At 39.6% G+C, this 21,470-nt stretch overlaps 1 protein-coding gene across 2 annotated transcripts in view; it reads left to right on the top strand.

Moving 5' to 3' along the window:
* KCNMA1 (potassium calcium-activated channel subfamily M alpha 1) overlaps positions 1–21,470 on the top strand; it is a 708,266-nt gene that overhangs the window by 662,907 nt on the left and 23,889 nt on the right. For both annotated transcript variants that reach the window (XM_067539508.1, XM_067539518.1), the window contains exons 23-24: positions 15,142–15,255; positions 18,245–18,375. In XM_067539508.1, coding sequence (XP_067395609.1) covers positions 15,142–15,255; positions 18,245–18,375 — 245 coding nt within the window. The remainder of the gene's footprint in view (positions 1–15,141; positions 15,256–18,244; positions 18,376–21,470) is intronic.

Below are 21,470 nucleotides of genomic sequence, written 5' to 3'. Positions count from 1 at the left end.
AGAGCTAGTATCAACAACAGCATGCCCTTCTCACATGGGTGATGCACCCATAGGGATTAACTGGTTCCATTACGTTTGAGCAGCAGCCTGTGCTAATAGGGCTTGGAAGAATTACAGGGTCCAGAGAGAAAATGTGTTGAAGTAAAAATACCACTAGATGATCAACACACTATATTCTTTATAACAAATATTCATCGGTTCAAAAAATGATTGTAAAATGACCCTGTACTAGAACCATCAGATGTTTCAACTCATAAGCTAAGTATTCAGAAAACTATCTACATTGGAAGAGACCAAAGATCTGTGAGGTGTTCCTGTTCCTATAAGTATCCTACTAAAAAAGGAGGTCCTTCCGTAAAGAGTAACTTTGGCCATGTCAAAATTATTGTTGAATTGACACATCTAACTTTTCCTCATTGTGAAATCAATTCTCAAGAGGGCCTTTAAACTAAATCTGCTTTAACTTTAAATTGATTTGCTTCTTAAAAGAAGAATTCAGTCAGACATTTCTATGATATGTGACTATAATTTACCAAATTGCCTATTTTTAAACATGTGTAGGGAAATAGATAAACCTCAGATACTCCATTAAAACCCTGTTTTGTTCCCCTGTTTACATCCTTGCTGCATGCGGGCGAGCACACACACACACACACTTTAAATTCCACAAAAATTTAAGTACAATTTTACCACAAAATCTGAACAAAAGATTCTTGAATTATAACATTATTTGTAATTATTCCATTGCTAAAAATTGAGTTTTAGCAGTCTTAAGTTAAACATAGTTCTGAAGTTTTCACTTTTGAAGCAGAAAATAAGAGAGCCAGGGAGAGAGAGTGAGAGCCTACCTTTCTGGATTTCCCTTACTTATATCTTGTGCCCAGAACCTAAAGTTGTTTGATTAAAGACTAATTTTAAAAGCAATGAATTCTTAAATTTGTAACAATTTTATTGATTATAGACAAAGTAGGCTCTAGTGAGCTTAGTTTAGGACCAAGGTCTGCTGGAGACATAAAATTTCATTAAAGAAAAATATGTCTCTAGCCATTTTCTTTTTGCAAATAAATCTCACAATGTCACTTGATTGGGAGCTGGCATGTCTCAATGGGGAAGAAGAACGTTGCCACCCAAAGATCAGGTGGGGGGATTGGTGGAATGAAGCTTCTAAGGCTCAATGGGGGTTCTCTCTCCCCAGACCCGAGAGTGGCTGCAGGAAGGGAAGAGGTGCCTTTTTGAACTTCTCCTGAAGCTTAGTTCTTACCTAGTCCCTGCAGAGCTACTGACAAGAACTGGTTGGAAATTTTTCAACTAAACGTTTTTTGTCAGAAAATGACAATTTGTCAAAACCAAAACTTTTCATGGGAACATATATTTAAACTAAACATTGGTCGGGAGGGTGTCTCAGGTCCGGGATGCGGTGGACATAATATTCCTTGACTTTAGCAAAGCTTTTGGTACGGTCTCCGACAATATTCTTATTAGCAAGTTGAAGAAGCATGGGTTGGATGAATGGACTATAAGGTGGATAGAAAGCTGGCTAGATCATCATGCTCAATGGGTAGTTGGCAGCTGGTAACAAGTAGAGTGTTCCAAGGGCTGGTGGTAGGGCCACTTTTCTTCAATATCTTCATTAATGATCTGGAGGATGGGGCGGATTGATCCCTCAACAAGTTTGCTGATGACACTAAACTGGGGGGAGTGGTAGATATGCTGGCAGGCAGGGATAGGATATAGAGTGACCTAGACAAATTAGGGGATTGGGCCAAAAGAAATTTGATGAGGTTCAATAGGAAACCCATGCACTGCTACAGACTGGGGACTGAGTTGCTCAGTAGCAGTTCTGCAGAAAAGGACCTGGGGATTACAGTGGACAAGAAGCTGGATATGAGTCAGCGGTGTGCCCTTATTACCAAGAAGGCTAATGGCATATTGGTCTGCATTACTAGGAGCATTGGAAGCAGATTGACAGAAGTGATTATTCCCTTCTATTTGGCACTGGTGAGGCCTCATTTGTGTCCAGTTTTGGGCCCCCCACTATAGAAAGGATGTGGACAAATTGGAAAGAGTCCAGTGGAGGGCAATGAAAATGATTAGGGGGCTGGAGCACATGACTTATGAGGAGAGGCTGAGGGAACCAGGCTAGTTTAGTCTGCAGAAGAGAAGAATGAGAGGGGATTTGATAGCAGCCTTTAACTATCCGAAAGGGGATTTCAGGGAGGATGGAGCTAGGCTGTTCTCAGTGGTAGTAGATGTCAGAACTAGGAGCAATGGTCTCAAGTTGCAGTGGGGGAGGTCTAGATGGATATTAGGAACAACTTTTTCACTAGGAGGTTAGTGGAGCACTGGAATGGATTACTTAAGGAGATGGTGGAATCTCCATCCTTTGAAGTTTTTAAGGTGCGGCTTGACAAAGTCCTGGCTGGGATGGTTTAGTTGGGGTTGGTCCTGCTTTGAGCAGGGGGTTGGACTAGATGACCTCCTGAGGTCCCTTCCAATCCTAATCTTCTATGATTAGTCACCTATGATTCTGTGATTCTCTGGGAACATGTACTCGTCTGACATAATTAAAATAGCTATTTACAGCTCTGTACCTTATATGCACCAACACACACATATGTTTGTACAATTATTTGTATAGTGACAATATGCATCGTGGTGTGAAGGCAAACGGTGAAGTCCTAACTCTACTGAAGTTCATGGCAAAACTGCCATTGATTTCAATGTGCCCCGGATTTCACCAAAGGTTTTTGCCTCAATTCATTCAACTCTGAAACTCCAGAGTGGGGATGCAAATGGTTAGAGATATAATCAAGATGCTTGCAGCAATCTTATTCCTTCAGGCACCAGATAATAATTCTACATTTGCCCTAGCAAAAAAATCTAATTCCATTCAGCCAGACTAACTCCATGATGCGTTTTACATTTCTGGGCTATATTATCTTTACAAGCAATTGGGCTTTGAAATGAAAGCCTAAACTATAGAAAAACAGAAAAAGCTGCAGGAAAACAATGTCTGCATTTATTTATATGGCCTCTGTCATCCATCCAATCTTGCTTTCCAGGAATAATGTGGATCTTATGGCAGCCAACCTTGCCATTTGATTTCTGCTGGTAACTTATCTATCAGTACAATATGACTTGGAATAAGCATGAACCAAAATCCCAGTGGAGACCTTTGGTTGGATGGAATCTATTTCTAAATTTTACACTGTGCCCTTCTTCTCAGATAGGCCATTTACAAATCCAAACACACCCGAATTTTCTCCTAACCCATGAAAATCCACATGGGGCTCTGAATTTCCCAATTGGGATCTGAATTTTGCAGATCAAGCCTACCTCTAAATTTTAGCCTTATAGTCGTACCAAATAACGGGAGCATGAACAATGAAATTCAGAAACATTAAAAATCCCTACTTTAAAAGACAAATGTCTCCACTTGTATTTGTCATAGTAATGACAAAGTGAAACAAGCAAGCTAACACACATTCAGCTATCCATTTTCCTCTCCGGTTAACATGTTAGGTGCTATAATTAATAATAGATATATATGTGAATAAATGTGAAAGGTTTATAGAGATTATGCTGGTGTACATTTTTAAACTCTACATTAGTATTTAGATGCATAAGTGAAGGCCTATACTTTTACAATAAATTCAAAAATTGCTTGCTGGGAAATTGTTTTCAATATGATGTTATTGTGCTTGACACACACTGCTGGAGACCTTGGCAAATATTTTATTGCTGTCAGTTAATTTTTACTCTGTTAAGAATGTAGTATGGCTTTTTTTGTTATCATTGTTATTTACCAGTTTGGTTTCTAGTATATTGGCTATTGGATCCTATAAAGCAAAACAATTGGGGATCTGACACAGAGACATTTTTGCATGCAATTTTTAAATGCAAAAAGTCATTTGAACTACATGACAGATGCTGAGAAGCACAACCCATAAGGATATTAGAAAACTGTTTACAATGTAAAGGTAGGTATAATTTCAGTCACTCTATCATTTTAATGAGCTACTTGCATTTCTGTGATTAATGTTCAGTGATGATGGGAAAAATTGGTATAATGGAAACCAAAATAGTGTAAAGTTCCAGAGGGGTAGCCGTGTTAGTCTGTATACAGCAAAAACAACGAGAGTTCTGTAGCACTTTAAAGACTAACACATTTAATTTCTGCAGGCATAAGCTTTCGTGGGCTGCAACCCACTTCGTCAGATGCCAAAATAGTGTGAATTTAGCAATATGGGGCCTCTTGTTTACTTTATTAGTAGACACTATCTTATTGGCTTAAATGCTATGCTTTCCTTTTTGTCTTGATATAAATGAGCAAATTCTGCATTCATTTACATTGGTGCAACTCCATTGATATGTGAAATGGAAATCAGAATTTGGCCCAGTGTAGAGTACCTGCCATTTACTCCATGTGTGATCAAGCATAAAGTTGAAAGTTCTACCTGCTGAATTAGATTTAGTCATAAAGATATGGTTATAGTCAGAAAAGTTACCTTGCAAAAGTGATATGTTCTTAGCAGACATATCGGTTCTCTACGTATCTTCAAGCCATGTCATCTGAATATATTGACAGAAACAAGTTTTGACAACTGTTAGCACTTGCAGAGATAATACCTGTATGGACGAATGAGCTCAAACAATTTCACTAGAGCAGTTCAGTGTCTTCACAGTACCAAATAATTGATGATGAAGCATCATCTACAAAGTACAAGAAATTACACTTGCTCAGTAATAGCCACTATTCTTCATCAAACCATACCTATCACCAGACTTCATATACCCATATTCCCAATAATATGTCCATGTAAAAGGCATACCTCTGATGGGAAGCAAATGTCAAAAATGTCCTAGGAGAGTTTATGTAGTGTGGAGTTTTTTTTTAAATAAATCCACTTATAAAATAGACAGAGCTGAAAACTTGTCATGCCTATGATTATGTGCTGCACCTTGAAAGTTCCAGTGTAACATTGAGCTGTCAAGAATTTAGCATAAAACAAACAAGGTCCAACAGTAGTCTCGGTAAACTGGCGTGTTATGATAGGACAAACATCACTGAGATATGAGTATAGCCTCGGTATGAAATAATAGACTTTCCTGGCTTCCACCCTCACAACAGCCCCATCCCACAACAGCTGAGGATTCACACTTTACTACATTGCACTGAGATGAATTTACAGTAGAACCATGAATATGTTTATTAAACAGAAAAGAGATCTAAGTGATACTAAATGAAAATAGTAGAAACAGAAAATGGTTACAAACAAACAAAACAAAACTATAACACACTTTCTAGTGACTAAAACTTAACAGGCTACAATCTCTGTCCAAGGCAGTTTCTCACCTAAAGTCATCAACCCACCTGGCTGGGCATCCACAATAAATGGATACAAAAGGCACTGCTAACCTCTTTGTTCCATCAATGATGGATAACCACAATGTTTTCCCCTCTCTTCTTATAGTCCAGTAACTCTTTGAAAAATATACTTGCTGCTTGTTTCCCAGAGTGCTGGTGTCATCCTCTTGTTAATTTGCTTTTAGTGTGGACTTCAGATGCAAATGTAATTTCTATTATCATTGGCCTACCCTGTTCCATTTATATTTGAGACCTAAGTAGACAGGCTAATCAACATTCCTTTGATTGGGACAAATGTATTTACCCACCCTACTTCGTTTCATGGTTTGAGCATATTTTTAGTACGCACCTACAACTTTTTAGTTGTTACCTATATATATACATTTCATTATGATGACTGATATGATGTAATTTTTCCTATGATACCTTATATAGTGTTCTTTACCCCCAAAAAAGACCTTGATAGCAGTGTCAGGTATAGTGAGTTTTTTAGGCCTAACAGGAGTTGCTGTTCGGTTGCCAGTGGGCATTGAGGGGCTCTTAGGGTCATACCTCCATTTTTTAGAACTTTTTTGTTTAAAGAAGATGACAAATAAGTTCTCCAGTCCTTTCTTGTTCCTCTCTGCAGTACATCCACCAGATTTATCACAGGCTACTTGGAAACATTCCATGATAGCACAACGTTAAAGTATTGGGATTGTATCATTGACATAGCTCAGAAAGTCTTAGCATTAGTTTTCATGTGAATAACATAATGTTAAATGCTGTAGTCAGCAGAGATGTTCTGTAGCCTTTGTGTTATGTAAGCCAGTATCTGAGTGGAACACACCATGGGATGTATTTTTCTGCACTATGATAGCAGGTCTGTAGGAATTCTGGCTTTGTGCAAAATCTTTGTATTAGGCCGACCAATACACTGAAAGCTAAAGTGATGGGGATAAATACTGCATCAATGTGTCTTTCTTTACAAATACTCCCCCACAAAAGCGCATCGCTAAATCCATGTCCTTAGCTTTAGGGGACAGTATTTGGGTGTTTCTTTTATCTCATGGCCCAAAAATGAATGATCCTTGACCGTATTTGACTATGTACTTGCATCATATCCTATCTACCAAACATTGGTCATGGTGTTTGGCTGAGCCATAGGTACAAAGCAAAGAACTATTTAGCCACATCTGCAGCAGAATTGAAATATTGGTGCTATGCACCGTTTGGTAGGTCACGTGTGCTGGCAGTTGAGTTTTATAATATGACTGAAGGTTGGCGAAGAGTTTTGGAACCTCTGTATATAGATTATACTGTAGAAGTGTGCCAGGAGCCCTATGGAGAATAGTTGGGGTATGTATTAGAAGTGATCTTGATCTGAATCTAAACTCTCCCAAAAGCTGAGCAGGCTTGGATCTGGGATTTTGGTTCTGACCTATCATATATGGTTCTTAATAGGGTTTTACTCTAGAATTCCAGCTCAGTTCTGCCTCTAGTAATTTACAAGCCTGCTGGCACTATTTTGCCCATGTAGACCAGGAAGTCAACCATAAAGTCAACCATTAATATGTCCAAGTTGATGAAAAAACAATATTGCTAGCACAAAGTGACAGATGTTGATGTTCACAAAATGTCTGTTTAAGCACGTTGTAAGAATCCATTTCCCAACTGCATACACCTGAAATTTTTGCAGAAGTTACAAAGTAATGGTACTCAGAAATGTGGAATTTTCTCAGTTTCATCTGCTAAAGAAATTGTCGGAATACATGTTGCAAAAAATGACTGCTGTGGTTATTACTGTTGCTGCTCAGGGGAGCTATTCAGATGCCTCATTTATTGGAGCTTAATAGATTAAAAGTCCAAATTGAGTCTCATGATATAAGCCTAATCAAATGGTAATCTGCATAATTTTCCCATAAGCAGCAATGGGAAATTTGTTTAATTTATGTTTCAGCAGTTGCCAATCACGAGTTAAACAGCATTGTTACATTTGCTTATCAAAATATTTTTATTGATCTTTGCTTGCTATAACATCTGGCTTTGCTCCTCTTTTTTCACTAAGGAGACATTTACTTTCTCTGGTACATGATGTAATGTAAGATGTTTCCTGAACATGTATTTATAGATCATTTTTAACTGGGAGCTTTTTATTTCACAACTTCTTATTGAATACCTGTCTCTGCAAACCTGGTGAGATGGCTTAATTTATTTGACTTGTTTAACATAGCAAACTGGTTTCCAACACAAAGGTGAAATGTGACAGGATTACTCATGTGAGTAAAGCAGGGACACCAATCTCTAGAAACCCAATGTATGTTAAATGGGGAGTAAGAAGAAACGCTACAGATTCAACATTAAGGTTAAGGATTTAAATAGGAAAATGTTAGGACTTCAGATTTCTCATAGTAATATTAAATCAACTACCATGTAGCATTTTGAATTACTGCATTTGCTGCTGGTCCAAGGAAAGCTGAATAGCCACATGGTACTAGCTCTTCTCCTTGAATCCAGCTACTTCTACAGCTGTTGGGCAAAACAGAGTCTGAATATGTGTAAAAACAGATGGTGCCAGCCAAGCTGTCTCTGGCACATGGGTGGTGAGGAAATAGGAACTGCCCACAGAGAGTGGATCCACTAGAGAGCAGACTCCAACAAAAGAGAAAAGACCAGGAGGAGAAAGGGAACATGATATTAGAGAAGCAGGTACAGGGGCATAGAAAGGGGAACAGAACAGATGGGAAATGAAGGACATGAAGAGTAGAAGATAACAGTGCAATTAACTTTCTTCAAAAAATGAAAAATATTCAGTGCATCTAAGACTGCAACTACCTAAATGCTATGCTTTTCCATGAAGGCAACAGCTGTAGTTGGCAGAAGGGCGTTGCCTCATTGTGAATGGGAGAGGAGGCGGATCATGGGATTGCAAATGGGAGGGGAAAGTAGCCACAAATCAACCTTACTATTAAGATGTGATCCAGACTGTGATATAGTTTGGAAATGCCCTGGTCTATCAGCTTTCTTGTGGCCTGCTTGCACCAGCAATCTTACGATCTTCCTTCTGCATTATGAAATTACTTTGCATTTCTGTGGTGCCTTACATTAGAGGTACTTTACAAATACTCACAAGATGAGTCTACCATTCTGTCTCCAGATCTCCAGAAGCTGCTGTACTTGTAGAAGGTATGGCTGGGAGGCAGCGATGTGATGAAGGGGTACTAGCAATCTAAGCAATATTCCCTTCTTTATGACTTCATGGGTTTCCACAGCTTTGCTCTTCATGCAGTGCAGGGGCTGCTTAATACAATTATATTTCCAGGTTTTATTATTGCAAAAGTGTTTGCTTGTTACATTAGACACTTGAAATTGAATGAAAAGACACTAATAAGAAGACACAGATGAAGACTCCCAAAATACATTTTGTGTGTCAATGACAGATGCATATCAAGCAAGAATGCTGTAGTGTATATTAGGAGTTATAGTTCAACTCTGGCTTCATCAAGTGCAAGAAAAAACATCAAAGAAATTCAGTGACCTCAGCAAAACTGTGATCAGATCCTTCCAAAAATTGCTGTACCATTGAAAAATCTGGATGAAAAGTCAACAAAGTGAGCGTTCGCCTGATTTCCTTTTTTCCAAAAAGAAATGTGATTTCAGTAAAATTGTGCTTGGCTCCACAGAGAGTGGAAAGTTCATCTGGGGGAACATTGGTTGTGTTTGCCATTTCCAGGAATAATATTCCTATCCTAGCAGACATAAGAGGACTGTTAAATTAGTGTGCGGGGAGGGGAGCAGTAGAAAGCAGAGAGCTCAAAAGCAGAGCTCTGCAAAGCTTTGATAACAAAACCTAAACCCTTCCTGTGGTTTTGGGTTTTGTGTAAACTTGTGGTAAACCTTGACCTGCTCTATGGCTCCGGTGCATATTATGTGTGGTTTTGCATGGTTTCGAGCCAAAATCAGACAAAACTTGGGCAGTTTCAGATGGGTTTTGCTCTGAATTTTGGTGTGTGTTTGAACTTGAAACGCCAAGTGAAACTCATAAAGGACAATGTTATTTAAATGTAAACTGAGAAGAGACTTCCTTGGATCCTTATGAACTAAAACAGCCAAATATGACACTATTCGATCCCACAGTAAAAACATAAAGTAAAACTTCTGTGTTTGCAGTTTCTACCACTTCAAGTAGAGGTGGCCTGACCCATAACTGGGCTGACTGGGCTGAGTGACTTCCAGACTTCAGAAGTGTTGAAATCCCAATCCAGATCCTGGACTTTGTTTTACAGCTAAATTCCATCTCAATACTGGGCTGCACCAACACTGTTTATATTAGAACTCAAGATTTCCTGGTGCTCTGCTCAAACCAAAACTCTGTTGCAGGCCCAGGGGACACTGCAGCTAGAACTGTTTCTAAATTGAATGGTTGTAACAGATTCCTATGAATGTCAGCAGTTCTTTAGCTGCATGACTGCTGCTGAAATGTTTAGGTCTGCCAAATGGCTGTCCTTTGGAGAATAAGAGTTAAAGTCTATCATTCCATTGAATTCAATGGAATTTTAATGCACAGTATCAGCAAACAATAGCAAAAGGTGAGGTCCCATTGTAAGAGAATTCTGTTTGTTTCTGGCTCTCATTTTCTTTTCCCACATTACCTGCATGGTATCTTATCCATCCACTGCTTGGAAGCTCACCACTTGCATGCTAATTATCTATATTTGAAATATGATTCTTGTTTCGGGCTTCTCAGGTGAGTCAGAAATAGTTTACAATAATCATTTTTTTAAAATTACATTTCTTCAGTCTTTAATCTGAATATTACCTCATAAATTCCAAAGCACCTTTCACTAGAATATTATTTTTATACAGCACCATAGGAGTGCATGGCATTTTAATGACAAGCAAGAAAACAGCCTTTACTCTGGCAATCTGGTTAAATTTCAAACTGAAATCTTACCTACTTGCAGTTGTCCATCTTCTCTCCCAAATCATGTTGGTTTACTGTGTGCTGCTAAACATTTGCTGCATTGCACCCTAGAATTGACCGTACCTCGGTTCTGGATTGAATGATTGGAGTTAGTAAAACCAGTTTGTAAGACATTTTGTGATCCTTCTGAATGGAAAGCACGTTATAAATGTAAAGGGATGAATTGTGCCCTTGGATATGCACTCTGGGACCCCAATGAAGTCAGTGGAAGCCTACATCCAAGGGCCAGATTTGTTTCTGAATTAAAATTCTGGCAAACCTTCTGCAAGCACATCAAACAGAAAGGGCATGTTTACTGACCCATGGGAAGGACTCTCCCGTATGTCGGTCACTGCAAGATCTCCCTCCAGGAATACGTAGTAATGGATTGTGGGCAGACTGAGGAGTAGTTTGAATACAGCCACTGGGTCATCCAACTATTGATTCAGTGACTTCAGTGACCGTGCATAAGCTAGGAGGGCTATGGTTACTTCTACTACTGGTTCATAGTTAGACGTAGTAAAAGCCAACATGAACTAGTTGCCTAGTAGCACCCTACCTCCTATTTGTGCCATTACGTTATATCACACAAATTACATGTACTCATGGGCAACGTGAATTTCACCTGGAGTATGATCCTATCCTGTAGTTGTAACTCAAACGCCTGGCATTGTTTGTAGAACAAGCATGGCACTGCAGTTAGGCAGATCACAATAACCACCTGCCCTGTTTTACTGAGTTTATGAATGTTAAGATTTGGAGACTGAAGGAGAAAATGGAATATGAAAAGGAAAGTGGAAAAGGGCTGTGAGGAAAGCATGTCATTTCTAAATGAAGGCTCTGTGCAAAGAAATTGAATCTTTTCACAGCTGAAAATGGCTGGTCTTAAATCGGGCACCTTAGCTTGTTTCTGGTTCTGTAATGAAATAGTTTTCCTAATACCCTGTGACCTGAATTTCTTCCTGCTTCATGGGTGCTGTTCCTTGACGTACAACCTGTATTTTCTCAAGTCAGCATTTGATGATGGATGTCAAAATACAGGCCATGTATTATGCATATAGCATTACCGATTTAAGGTGTTTACTTGTCAAATTGAAGAAATTCAAAAACGTCACATTCACTGAATCTGCACGGCTGTCACTTGTAGTTTTTCATGCCTTTAAATGAAAGTTCTGATAAAACAGTTTCATTTTCCTTCATTTTTTTTGGTGGAAGAAAATAGACAGCATCTAAAATTTATGTTGTGGGTTGGGAAGGAGGCTGCAAACACGACATGTCCTGGAGGTTGGAATAAGGACTTTGTGGGTGGTGGATAGACAGACACATACCCCAAATCCCTACATTTTCTGATATTTCTTTTGCTGAAAGAATTCCAGATTTGTTAGTTGTTCACACAGCAGATTCCCACAGCCAATTCAAATTAAGCGCTTTCAGGGAAATACAATTGTGGATATTTCTCACATCTTCCAAAACCATAGAGGAAAAAATAGTAAGGCACAGGGTTATTTGTCATTCATGGGGAAAACAAAATCCCTTTAAAATGCTTCCTGCATTTCATAGAGAATGCACTGTGTGCGCCATGTACAATTACAGAGCTCCCAACAGTCTGTGCCTAACAGAAATGCCACCTTTACTTCAATCTCCTAACACTATCCTAGGAAGACAAATATTTGAGGGGTTAGGGAGAGGTGGCTACAAATAGCCTTCTAGGGAGAGTTGGGAGAGTCATGCATTTAGAGACAAGTTACACTGAGTCTTTACATTTTCCTCTGAGCTGGCTGGAAAGCTACAATCTGAAGGGCCCGATTCATTGAAAAATATGCAGTGGACACAGAGTTGGATTGGTAAGAAAAGCCTCCACAGCAAGGAGAGAAGAGAGCCCTCTGAGGATGGTCTGAACAGTGGTGACGCATGCTAACACCGCCCACACCAATACCTGTAGGGCTCGTGGGGAGACGGTTAGCCTTTTTTACCTGCAATCAAATAAGTGTGAGATTGGAAAGCTTGCTGCCAGTCACACTGAGTTGTGATTCTCTGGTGGCCCCAGTGAACATCACATTGTCTGTCACTGCTTGTGTTTGACGGTCTGGCAAGAGCTGGTGTCTCTCATCATGCTCCCTACTGCATAACATGAAATTATACAAAATTCAAGCACAGGACACAACAACAGAAGGCAGCCCAACTCCAGCATCCATGTCTCCAGAAATGCCATTCCTGCCCCTTTGACAGCTGGATTTTTTTTTTGGTCCCTGCGTCCCCTGCGAGCCAGGACTCTTGAGCCATAATTAATCTGCCAGCTATTTTGAGTGGGTTGTGGAGCCATCAAGTCCCGAGGGGGTTCCTAGGAAAACTCCCAGTAGGCCAGTGTGACTCGTGCATAGGCCTGTGATGCAGCACGGAGTGGGTGAGGTATCCTGTGATTAAAAGTTCTTGAATTTTTGTCACTTATATGTGGGATTTGGCCATGATAGAGATTATCATACAGAAATCAATCTGCTTTTCCCATGCTGGTGCAGAAGAGCTGATTTCAGTACAATGAGTAAGGAGTAAAATGAAACACTCTGGCATATGCAGCGCTTCCACCTGCCTTGAAGTAATCTGTGTTTTTATAGTATTATACGAACTACCACTGTTGACTGGGCTTGTATTGCTGTACTTAAATTCCCACATGGCAACATTTCTTTGTGGAAGGCATTCGGACTACTTCTCCTCCCTCCCTGATCACCATGCAGAACCTCTCTCCACATTTTTTTCCTCCAATTTATACAGCCTATCCTCACAGGCCTTGGGTTGCAGGGAGCTTTCTTCCAGAGGGCAGGGCGCAGTTCATGCTGGAGTCTCTTGGAGGATCACAGGAGTTAGTAGTGGACCAGACCAAAGGTAGCAAATCCATCTCCCTGCAGGGGTAGGACAGTCTCGCCGCAATATTTGTTGCATCCGATTGTGTGTTAAATTGACACCACACTTGCTCTTAGACACAAGGCCAAAGCAACTTCTAAACAAAACAGAGTGCTATGCCCCCTTCCCAGTAAGATGAGCTCAGTGATTCCCAAACCCTGCAAGCACGGGAGCGCAGAGCTGAACTGGAGACCCACACTCAGCTCCCAAGCTGCTGTTAGACTGAGAAGACCACGGAGGCGCCAAAATTAGAGCCCTTAAGCTAGTTTGATAGCGGTGATTATCATCACCCAGAAAGGGGCAAAATCCAGGAAAGGGCCTGACATTACATTTTGCAGCACTGTAAGCTTATGTAGGGCACTCTAGTATTTCATGGTTTATTTGTGTAGCCAAAATTGAGGACAGGGACAGAGGGAAATACAATCTCAGCTCATTTTGGTGTCAATAGCAGCTGAGTGTATGAATGAATCTAGCTGAGTGGACCAATTCGCATGCTGTGAAAAGGCAATGGCGTTACACCAGGAATTAATTTGGCTCTGAATGACTGAGGGGTGGCATCTGGATGAGTCAAATCTAGTTCCAATGAGTAATGACAAAGGGTCAAAAATCTGTTCTTGGATCTCAGACATAAAGTACAACAGTCTGGACAGAATTTGCCCAAAGTCTAATGGCTGTTCAGCAATTTTTAATGTAAAATTAGTTGGCCTCATTTCTATTCCTCATCAACAAAAAAATACTACCAGAGCAAGGGGGGGAATAGAGCCCTTGAGCCACATTCTGGTCTTACTGCCACAAAGATGACTTTAAAGCCCATTTCCTACTTTTTTCAAATCAGGGAGACCTAAGTGTATAGCATAACAATGCATTTCCAGGTCAACTTTTTGTGTTTTTTCTTCCACCCTTAATTAAACCATTGACAGATTCAGCCCTTACCTCATAGTTCCAGCTTAGCAAAATATTTCGCTTGGGTATTTCCTGTTTATGTTTAAGAATTGGTGAGTGGCAGGTGTTCCTGCGGAGCTTGCAGGGACTTGGGTGGAGCATGTTTGTTGCATAAAGAGGCAGCTGCTGTCCCGACCATTCCTCCACCTCCTATGTGGCTCTTCCCCACTTTCTCTTTATACCATCCTCTTCCCAAATATGTGTACCGCTCTCCTGTTTATCCCCAGATGTGCGCCCCCACACCCTGCCACATGGCAGGCTTCCCCCCCCCCCCCCCCCCCCCCAGCTCCTGATTCCTTCTTGACTATTGTGTCCTGCTCTTTCTGTCATGGTAGCCCACATAGAAGCCATGAAGATTCTGCACGGTCAGCATGGAAATTGAGAACTCTATGGGCTTGATAATGCTTTTTGTAACGTCTAGAATAACTAAATCCTTCAGTCATGTTTGCAGAGCAACCCTAAAACTCATGAATCAGACCAATCAGCTCCTGAAGGCTACAAGCAGGGTGATTTAACAAGCCTTAGAATGCTCTGTGTGGCTTAAGTCAAGATGCTTATTACTAGTGTTCCTTGAAATATTTATAGCAAAGGGAAAAAAAACCTCCAAATCTAATGGCTTTGGATTTTGTTTCCATTTTTTTTTAAACAAGGATCACATTTTGCACTGAAAGTTTTAGCATGTAAAAACTGCTGTTTCACGAGTTTAGCAGAAGTGTGTTGGCTTTAATTGTTGCCAGCTGGCTTATAGCATAAACTGCCTGTAATGCTGGTAGGCTTGAGGGATTGTATTTCAGCAATACTGAAAGTGAAATAAAATAGTTTGTAGCAGATTTCTACCTTTAGTTTGCTGAACAATAATCTATCCCAGGAGATACCTGCAGTGTTTATGTCTAATTTGCATCAAATTGAAATGACTCATTGCATTCTTTTCCTTTTTGACTTGTAACTGGAAGTTTATCCTGTCTGTAACTCTCTGACATTTCTTCCTTAGGGTTTACACCACCAGGAATGGATAGGTCATCTCCAGACAACAGTCCAGTCCATGGTCTGTTACGGCAACCCTCGATCACAACAGGCGCCAACATCCCTATTATAACAGAGCTAGGTAAGGAAAACAGAGACACTCCTTTTATGTCCATCTCCATATATATTTTTCCATCTCCTTGTACAGGCCTCGCGAGAGTTACCTATTTCATAGTCAATGCCACCATATTTACTCTTCAGTTAACTGTTTTGACTTACTCTTGCTAAAGAAATATTGGGGGATATTTTTTCTACTTGGATAAATAATTAAACTAGTTCCTCCCTACGTGTTTTCACCTTGTGTGGTCTTGAACACATGCTACATTAGGTAAGAGGCTGTATTTAATGTATTGTACCAATTAGGCAGGGTTCTTTGGGACGTTCTTTTTCACAAAGAAAAGTTACGTAAGATGCCAGCAGACTATTTAAAAGGTGAGTTGGTTAATCCTTCATGCTCCAAAACTTGTTTAATATTGCGTAACCAAACTGCTTAGTGACATGACACTTGCTACCCTTGAGAGTGAGGCAACTAGTTACCTGGGTATGATTTCCGCTCTCTCTGTGGATATTTATGTTGTCAAGTAGTGTGGTGTGGTGAAGTGCAGAAGCTTTCATGGCAAATACAAACTTGATTTGTGGTCCTTAGTCCTTTTTATTTTTTTTAGAGCCTTACTTGTCTTACTCCCTTATTTTACTCTCTTTCTGTACTTTCTTTCCCCCCCTAAATACTTTACTTATTAGCTAAGCCTGGCAAACTTCTGCCTTTGGTTTCAATCAGTCAGGAAAAAAACAGTGGAACCCACATACTAATGATAACTGAACTGGGTAAGAAGTGCCTTTTTCCTTCACATCACTGTCTTCTTTTTTGTTATTGGTGGTGTTGTTCCTACTGTCATCAGCTTTTTCTTTATGTATCTGGCTGTATCAGAGGGGCTACCCTCATGGCACTGCTTTAAATGTGTTTTATTTGTGGTTCTGGTAGAAATTGACTGTCTTGTTCTGGCCTTTCTTAATGATTTCTTTTTCACGCAGCATCAGTAAACCTTTGATCACACTCGTCTGACCTGCCGGCTGTTTCCATAGCATCTTCTCACCTATTCATTTTCTTTGGCCTCAGCCTCCTTCTCTCTTATTTCAGTCTATTGTCAATTTGACTGACATGTTTTAGCGCTCACAGGAAGTCAAAAAAGAAATAAAAGATTTCAAAGAAGAAACCAGAGTATCATATCTTTCCTCAAGCTGTTTGTTTGTTTATTTTTGTGGGTAGACCTTCTCTCAGACTCTGAAGCTATAAAAGTAGCTAAGCTTCTATGCTGCACTATCTCAATAAAACAAGATTTCACCAGCGGTTGGGAGCAGTGTTTGATTAGCATTTCCTGTGGTGCAGTGCTGCGCTCTTAAACCTACCACTGTCTAGCCCAGAGACCTTTTATAGAAATCATAGCAGGCTAACTTGCATCAGGAAGATAAAGATATATTCAGGCTTAAACTGCACTTGTAGAATTCACATAAGATTTGCCGTAAGTTGGAAACTGGCACTACGTACTGGTAGAAAGTCTGTGTCAAAGTCAAGTATTAGTTTTACAAGTCTGCCAGATGTAAGTGGAAAAAAAGTACTACTGTTGATAGTTCCTCTCCTCAGCTAGCAAATTAAATGAAGGCTCAATCTTTTCAAAAAGTGTATTTTGAAACAGTACAACAGGTTTTCAAATGATATTTTGCTTAGAAGCCCAAGAATAAATTGACAGGCATTGGGAAAGATAGTATTATTGTAGATGGAGCTATTTACCAGGATGAAATTCATCTGCATCACATAATGTAACTAGTGACTGTATATACCTCTGAGAGATGTTACTTTCTAGTGGTTACAGCAGGCGATGGGGAGTCAGGAATTGCATGTTCTATTACCAACTTTGATACTGATTGACCTGGTTAGGTCACAGCCTAGTGGTGCCTTAATTTACCCATCTGTTAAAATGAGGATAATAATGCTTATCTTCTTCACAGGAGTGCTATTTTTATTTATATATATATATATATATATGCCTTGTTCATACTTGTGGAGCTCTTCAAGGTCCTTGCGTGAACAGTACAGTACTATATTAGTGGACAATTACTATTTAAAATGGATGGTTTGATCAAATAAAAGTCACTGTCTCAAGAAGATAGTTCGGGCATAATCCTAGACAAAAAGTGGAGCCAACACCTGAGTCCATTAAAGTAAACGGCATTAGAGTTTGGCTCTTTAGGAGCAGCCTTGTCTACTAAAAAAATAAATACAGTGAATTTCCAATAAATATGAGACAAGAAAAGAATTCAAGACCCACTCTATCAGATGCTGCAAAACGGATCATTTCCCAGACCTGGATGGGAACTGAAATTAATTTGTCATTTAAGTTTTAGTAAGTTCAAAAGCATCTTTGGTGACACAAGTTGTTGGCACTTTTATGGCTAAGGAGTCCTAGGATGGAAAAGAAATTTTTGTAGCTAGGTTGGTGAGGCGGTAGCTGAAACCCTGTTGATGATCATTGCTACTGTAGGATAGTAGTAGAACTGCAGTGCATTGCTTTTGCATGGCAAGCTGAATGGGGAGCTTCCCTCTTTGGAACTGCAATTGCATTAACACAGCTTCATCAGAAAAAAATCACAGTAGCAGATTCAACAAATGCCTTTGGGTTGAACCAGTGTTTTTGTGGACAAGGTTTATTTCACAAAGTGGACCTGAGGTTAACGGCTCACCGCATATCCATGTAGCCCTAGCCATTGTATCTCACCTATACTGAGGGAAAATGTATGTCAGCACCATGGCAGGTGAGCAGGTGTTACCAAGAAGGTTGGTTTTACAGCACAGGGATATTCACCTTTCATTCATACAAGCAAAATATGGATCAACAGATTTTTAAGTGCACATTTTCACATCCACTTTGATTTCATTTTAAGTGATGTCAAAGACACAAGTCTGTGTTTCCAGACACACGCCGTTGCATTTTCTTTCTGATTGTGTAGTATGTAAGGTCACATTCTGCTGGTCAAGAAGCACATGATGATATTTTTTGTGTTATCATTTTCAGTAAACGATTCAAACGTTCAGTTTTTGGACCAAGATGACGACGACGACCCAGACACGGAATTGTATCTCACACAGCCATTTGCATGTGGAACCGCGTTCGCTGTCAGTGTACTGGACTCCCTCATGAGTGCTGTAAGCAAATTCAAACTTTCTCCCTCTTCCCCATCAGACAGGCCATGGGAGGCTGATGTTGTGTAGCAGTTCCACTGCCACCATGCAGCCTGAAGGAGAGGATACCTTCCCTTAGGCCTCCATACACCGTCATTACTTGAGCTGTGCACTGAGCCCCAACTCCCCTCAAAAATATTTTGGCGCATAACTCCTGTTGCTATCTAGAGAAGTTATACACCTCAAATGCCTTTGAGGATCTGGAGCAACTAACCTCTCAGACCATAGGGCGTGCATCTTGACCTAAGTCTTCAAAAGCAACTGTTGATTTTGGATGCGCACTATTTTCAGAAAAGGTTGAGCATCCACCTTTTGAAAGTCAGGTGAATTGCAGCAGGGTGTGTAAAGTTAACTATCCAAAAATGGAAGCCCTCAAAAATCACCCTGGGAAATTTAGGGCATTATCTCTAAAAATCAAAAACGTAACTACCTTGACAGTTCAGTGTTTTATACATTTTACAGCTTCTAATTATTTTTTATTGTTGTCCTTCATGCATAAAGTGATAGATCATACTGGTGGATAACAAACAAAAGGTTTGCATGTTTATATCAGATCTGGCCAGCAGACAAAAGGTTGGATACTTCTGCAAAGCTTAATTAAACCAGCTGATCCTCTTGAGTGTGCAAAATGGGCTGGAAATTAATGAGAATGGGATTTCTTGAAAGACTGGCTACATCACACTTCTGGGTCTGATGTTGCATGTAAACATGCTGTCAGGTTATTCCAATATTCCTGCTTGTATCTGGAACCCAGAATGCAAAAACATAAGAAATTGTGATGGGGGGTTTGTTTTTAACCAATTTCAAACCTTGAAACAAGTTCATAGAAGGTTTATTTTGAGTTTCAGTGGAGTTCAAAATAAGCAGCAATTTTATCTAAACCAGTTTTTGGCCATCCATAGCAAATAAATAGTCTTCATCTTTTATTTTATTTTAAAATCAGGCGGAGAATACTCTCTCAATACATACAGGGTATCCGTCTCCACTTTTACCTAGAGCCGGGGCCATTTTTAACTGGTTTAGGCACTCAATTAAAGGACCTCCATTTAAAAACTTTGTACTCTTCATGTGACAGCAGGTTAATGTTGGTGCAGCTTTCTGCAAATGGACCAAATGGAAAGCAACCAGTCTAGGATATTTTATAGAACTGGGAAACTAACAGTAGTTGAATCTATTCCAGTTTGCAGATTGGTATTTTTCAATGGAAGTAGACCTTTCAGGGTAGATGACTAAGATGCAAGAGAGCTGTAATTAATGGAGAAAAATATGAAATGTTGTTTATGATAAGCTCCATTAAGCAGGCCTGTTATATTATACCTCTTTAAAACTGTTCAAATAAGTATCCCTTTGGAGACCTTGTTTGTTCCTGATTATCCTAGCTACAGATGTTTCAGAATACTCTTTTGTTGCAGTATCAGCTGTTATAATATGATTACTTTGTAAATTATGTTTTTAATAGTGCCTTTCGTGATCCTGATTGGGTTCTGTTGAAAAAAGTTAGTTTCGAGCCTTGATTTAAAAATAGACTTTAAATAGGTCAAACTCACTAACGGCCTCCTGATGTACATCTGCTAAAGATAATCTATCCATGTGAAAGGCAGCTGTGGACTTAAACTGATCTTTACTTGTGCGGCCAATATGCTGTTTGTTCACACAAAATCTGTTTTGTGGGTTAAAATGACTGTGCCTGCCAAAAAATGCAACTGCAAAATTAGGGGCTGGTTGAGAGTCCTTTGTAAAGTTGAACCTGAACTTTCAGAGTACTCCATGGAATGTAGTTTCATGATACCGGAGATCAGTTGGTTTAAGCCCCAAATAATACTAAAGATGGGGAAACCAATGTTTTTTTTTAATAAGAGCCAACTATAACCTTCACCTAAAAGTCCTACCAAATTTTTGGTGGTTCAGAAAAGTACAGTTAATCTTTATTTAAAAAAACAAAAAACAAATGTCTACTAGACTTCTGTCCATTCCAGCCACAGCTTGAGAGAGGAGTAATGAAACAACGTGGGTGAGCCTATTCTCACAGTGTTTCATTCCAGTAAGGCCCATGAAGTAACAGTAATCTTATGAGATACCCTGTTCTTGTGAGTCGTCAGCCAAATTTTGCAGAGTTGACACGTTTAGAAAGTCCAGATAAGTATCCAACCAAACTAAAACTCTAAACCATTACTAATAAAAATTTTATGGGTAAAAGGCTTAGCATTTCCATGTAATACCTTGGAACTCTTAAATATGAAGGTTCCAAACTGGCATTTTGAAAGCTTCACCTAAAGAGACAAACGGGATTCCTGAATGAAACCTGCTTATTTGAGTTTTAGTATTAGGAGGACACTGAGGAGTTCTATCATATTTAAAAGCAGCTGACAAGAGGATAGAATGAAAATATGATTGAGAGCTTTCTAGACAATGGAACCCGAAAGATCAGCCTTCCAACTCATTTTCAGACAACATTTAAACATCAGGTCCATTTAGATTTCACTGATTTCTTTTTTTCTGTAGCTCTCTTCCCAAAATTGCCATTTAATCAGGTGTCTAAGCATCCCCATCCAAAGAATGTTGCATAATTCAATTCCTGCTGCTTGCTGCTTCACTTATTGAAAGGCTAATCCTTCTATTTATCACAGGCATTCCCAGAGTAACAGATAGCAATGTTACAGACTCTATGCCATTGCTTTATTGTGCAAACACTAGAAAGATAAATTATAAGAGAGAATAATTGTGTTTATGCTTAGATAACTCACAATGGAGCATTACAATTTAGAAACATTTCCTTTGAGCACAGTCAGTTTATTCTTCACAAAGTAGATGTGACTATTTTTCCCTCTAAATATCTAGCTATCGATACCATACCTGTTCACAAACTCTGTCTTCTTTCTTCTGTGAAGACTCTTCTTCAAACTTCTTTCATTCTTAAGTCATCAAACAACATGATGGGGCATCACAGTCCGAAGCCAGTGAAATGAGTGTGATGCCAGAAATAGCAAATTCTGACTTAGGGTGAATCCCTGGTTCTTTTCCTTGGTTAGTATTTCTTCTGTGGGAATTATTTTCCAGTC

Source organism: Emydura macquarii, unplaced genomic scaffold, assembly GCF_026122565.2.
Source record: "Emydura macquarii macquarii isolate MOO-44397 ecotype Brisbane River unplaced genomic scaffold, CSIRO-AGI_Emac_v2 contig_67, whole genome shotgun sequence".
NCBI classification, from domain to species: Eukaryota; Metazoa; Chordata; order Testudines; family Chelidae; genus Emydura; species Emydura macquarii.
This window is presented reverse-complemented; position numbering and strand designations above follow the sequence as displayed.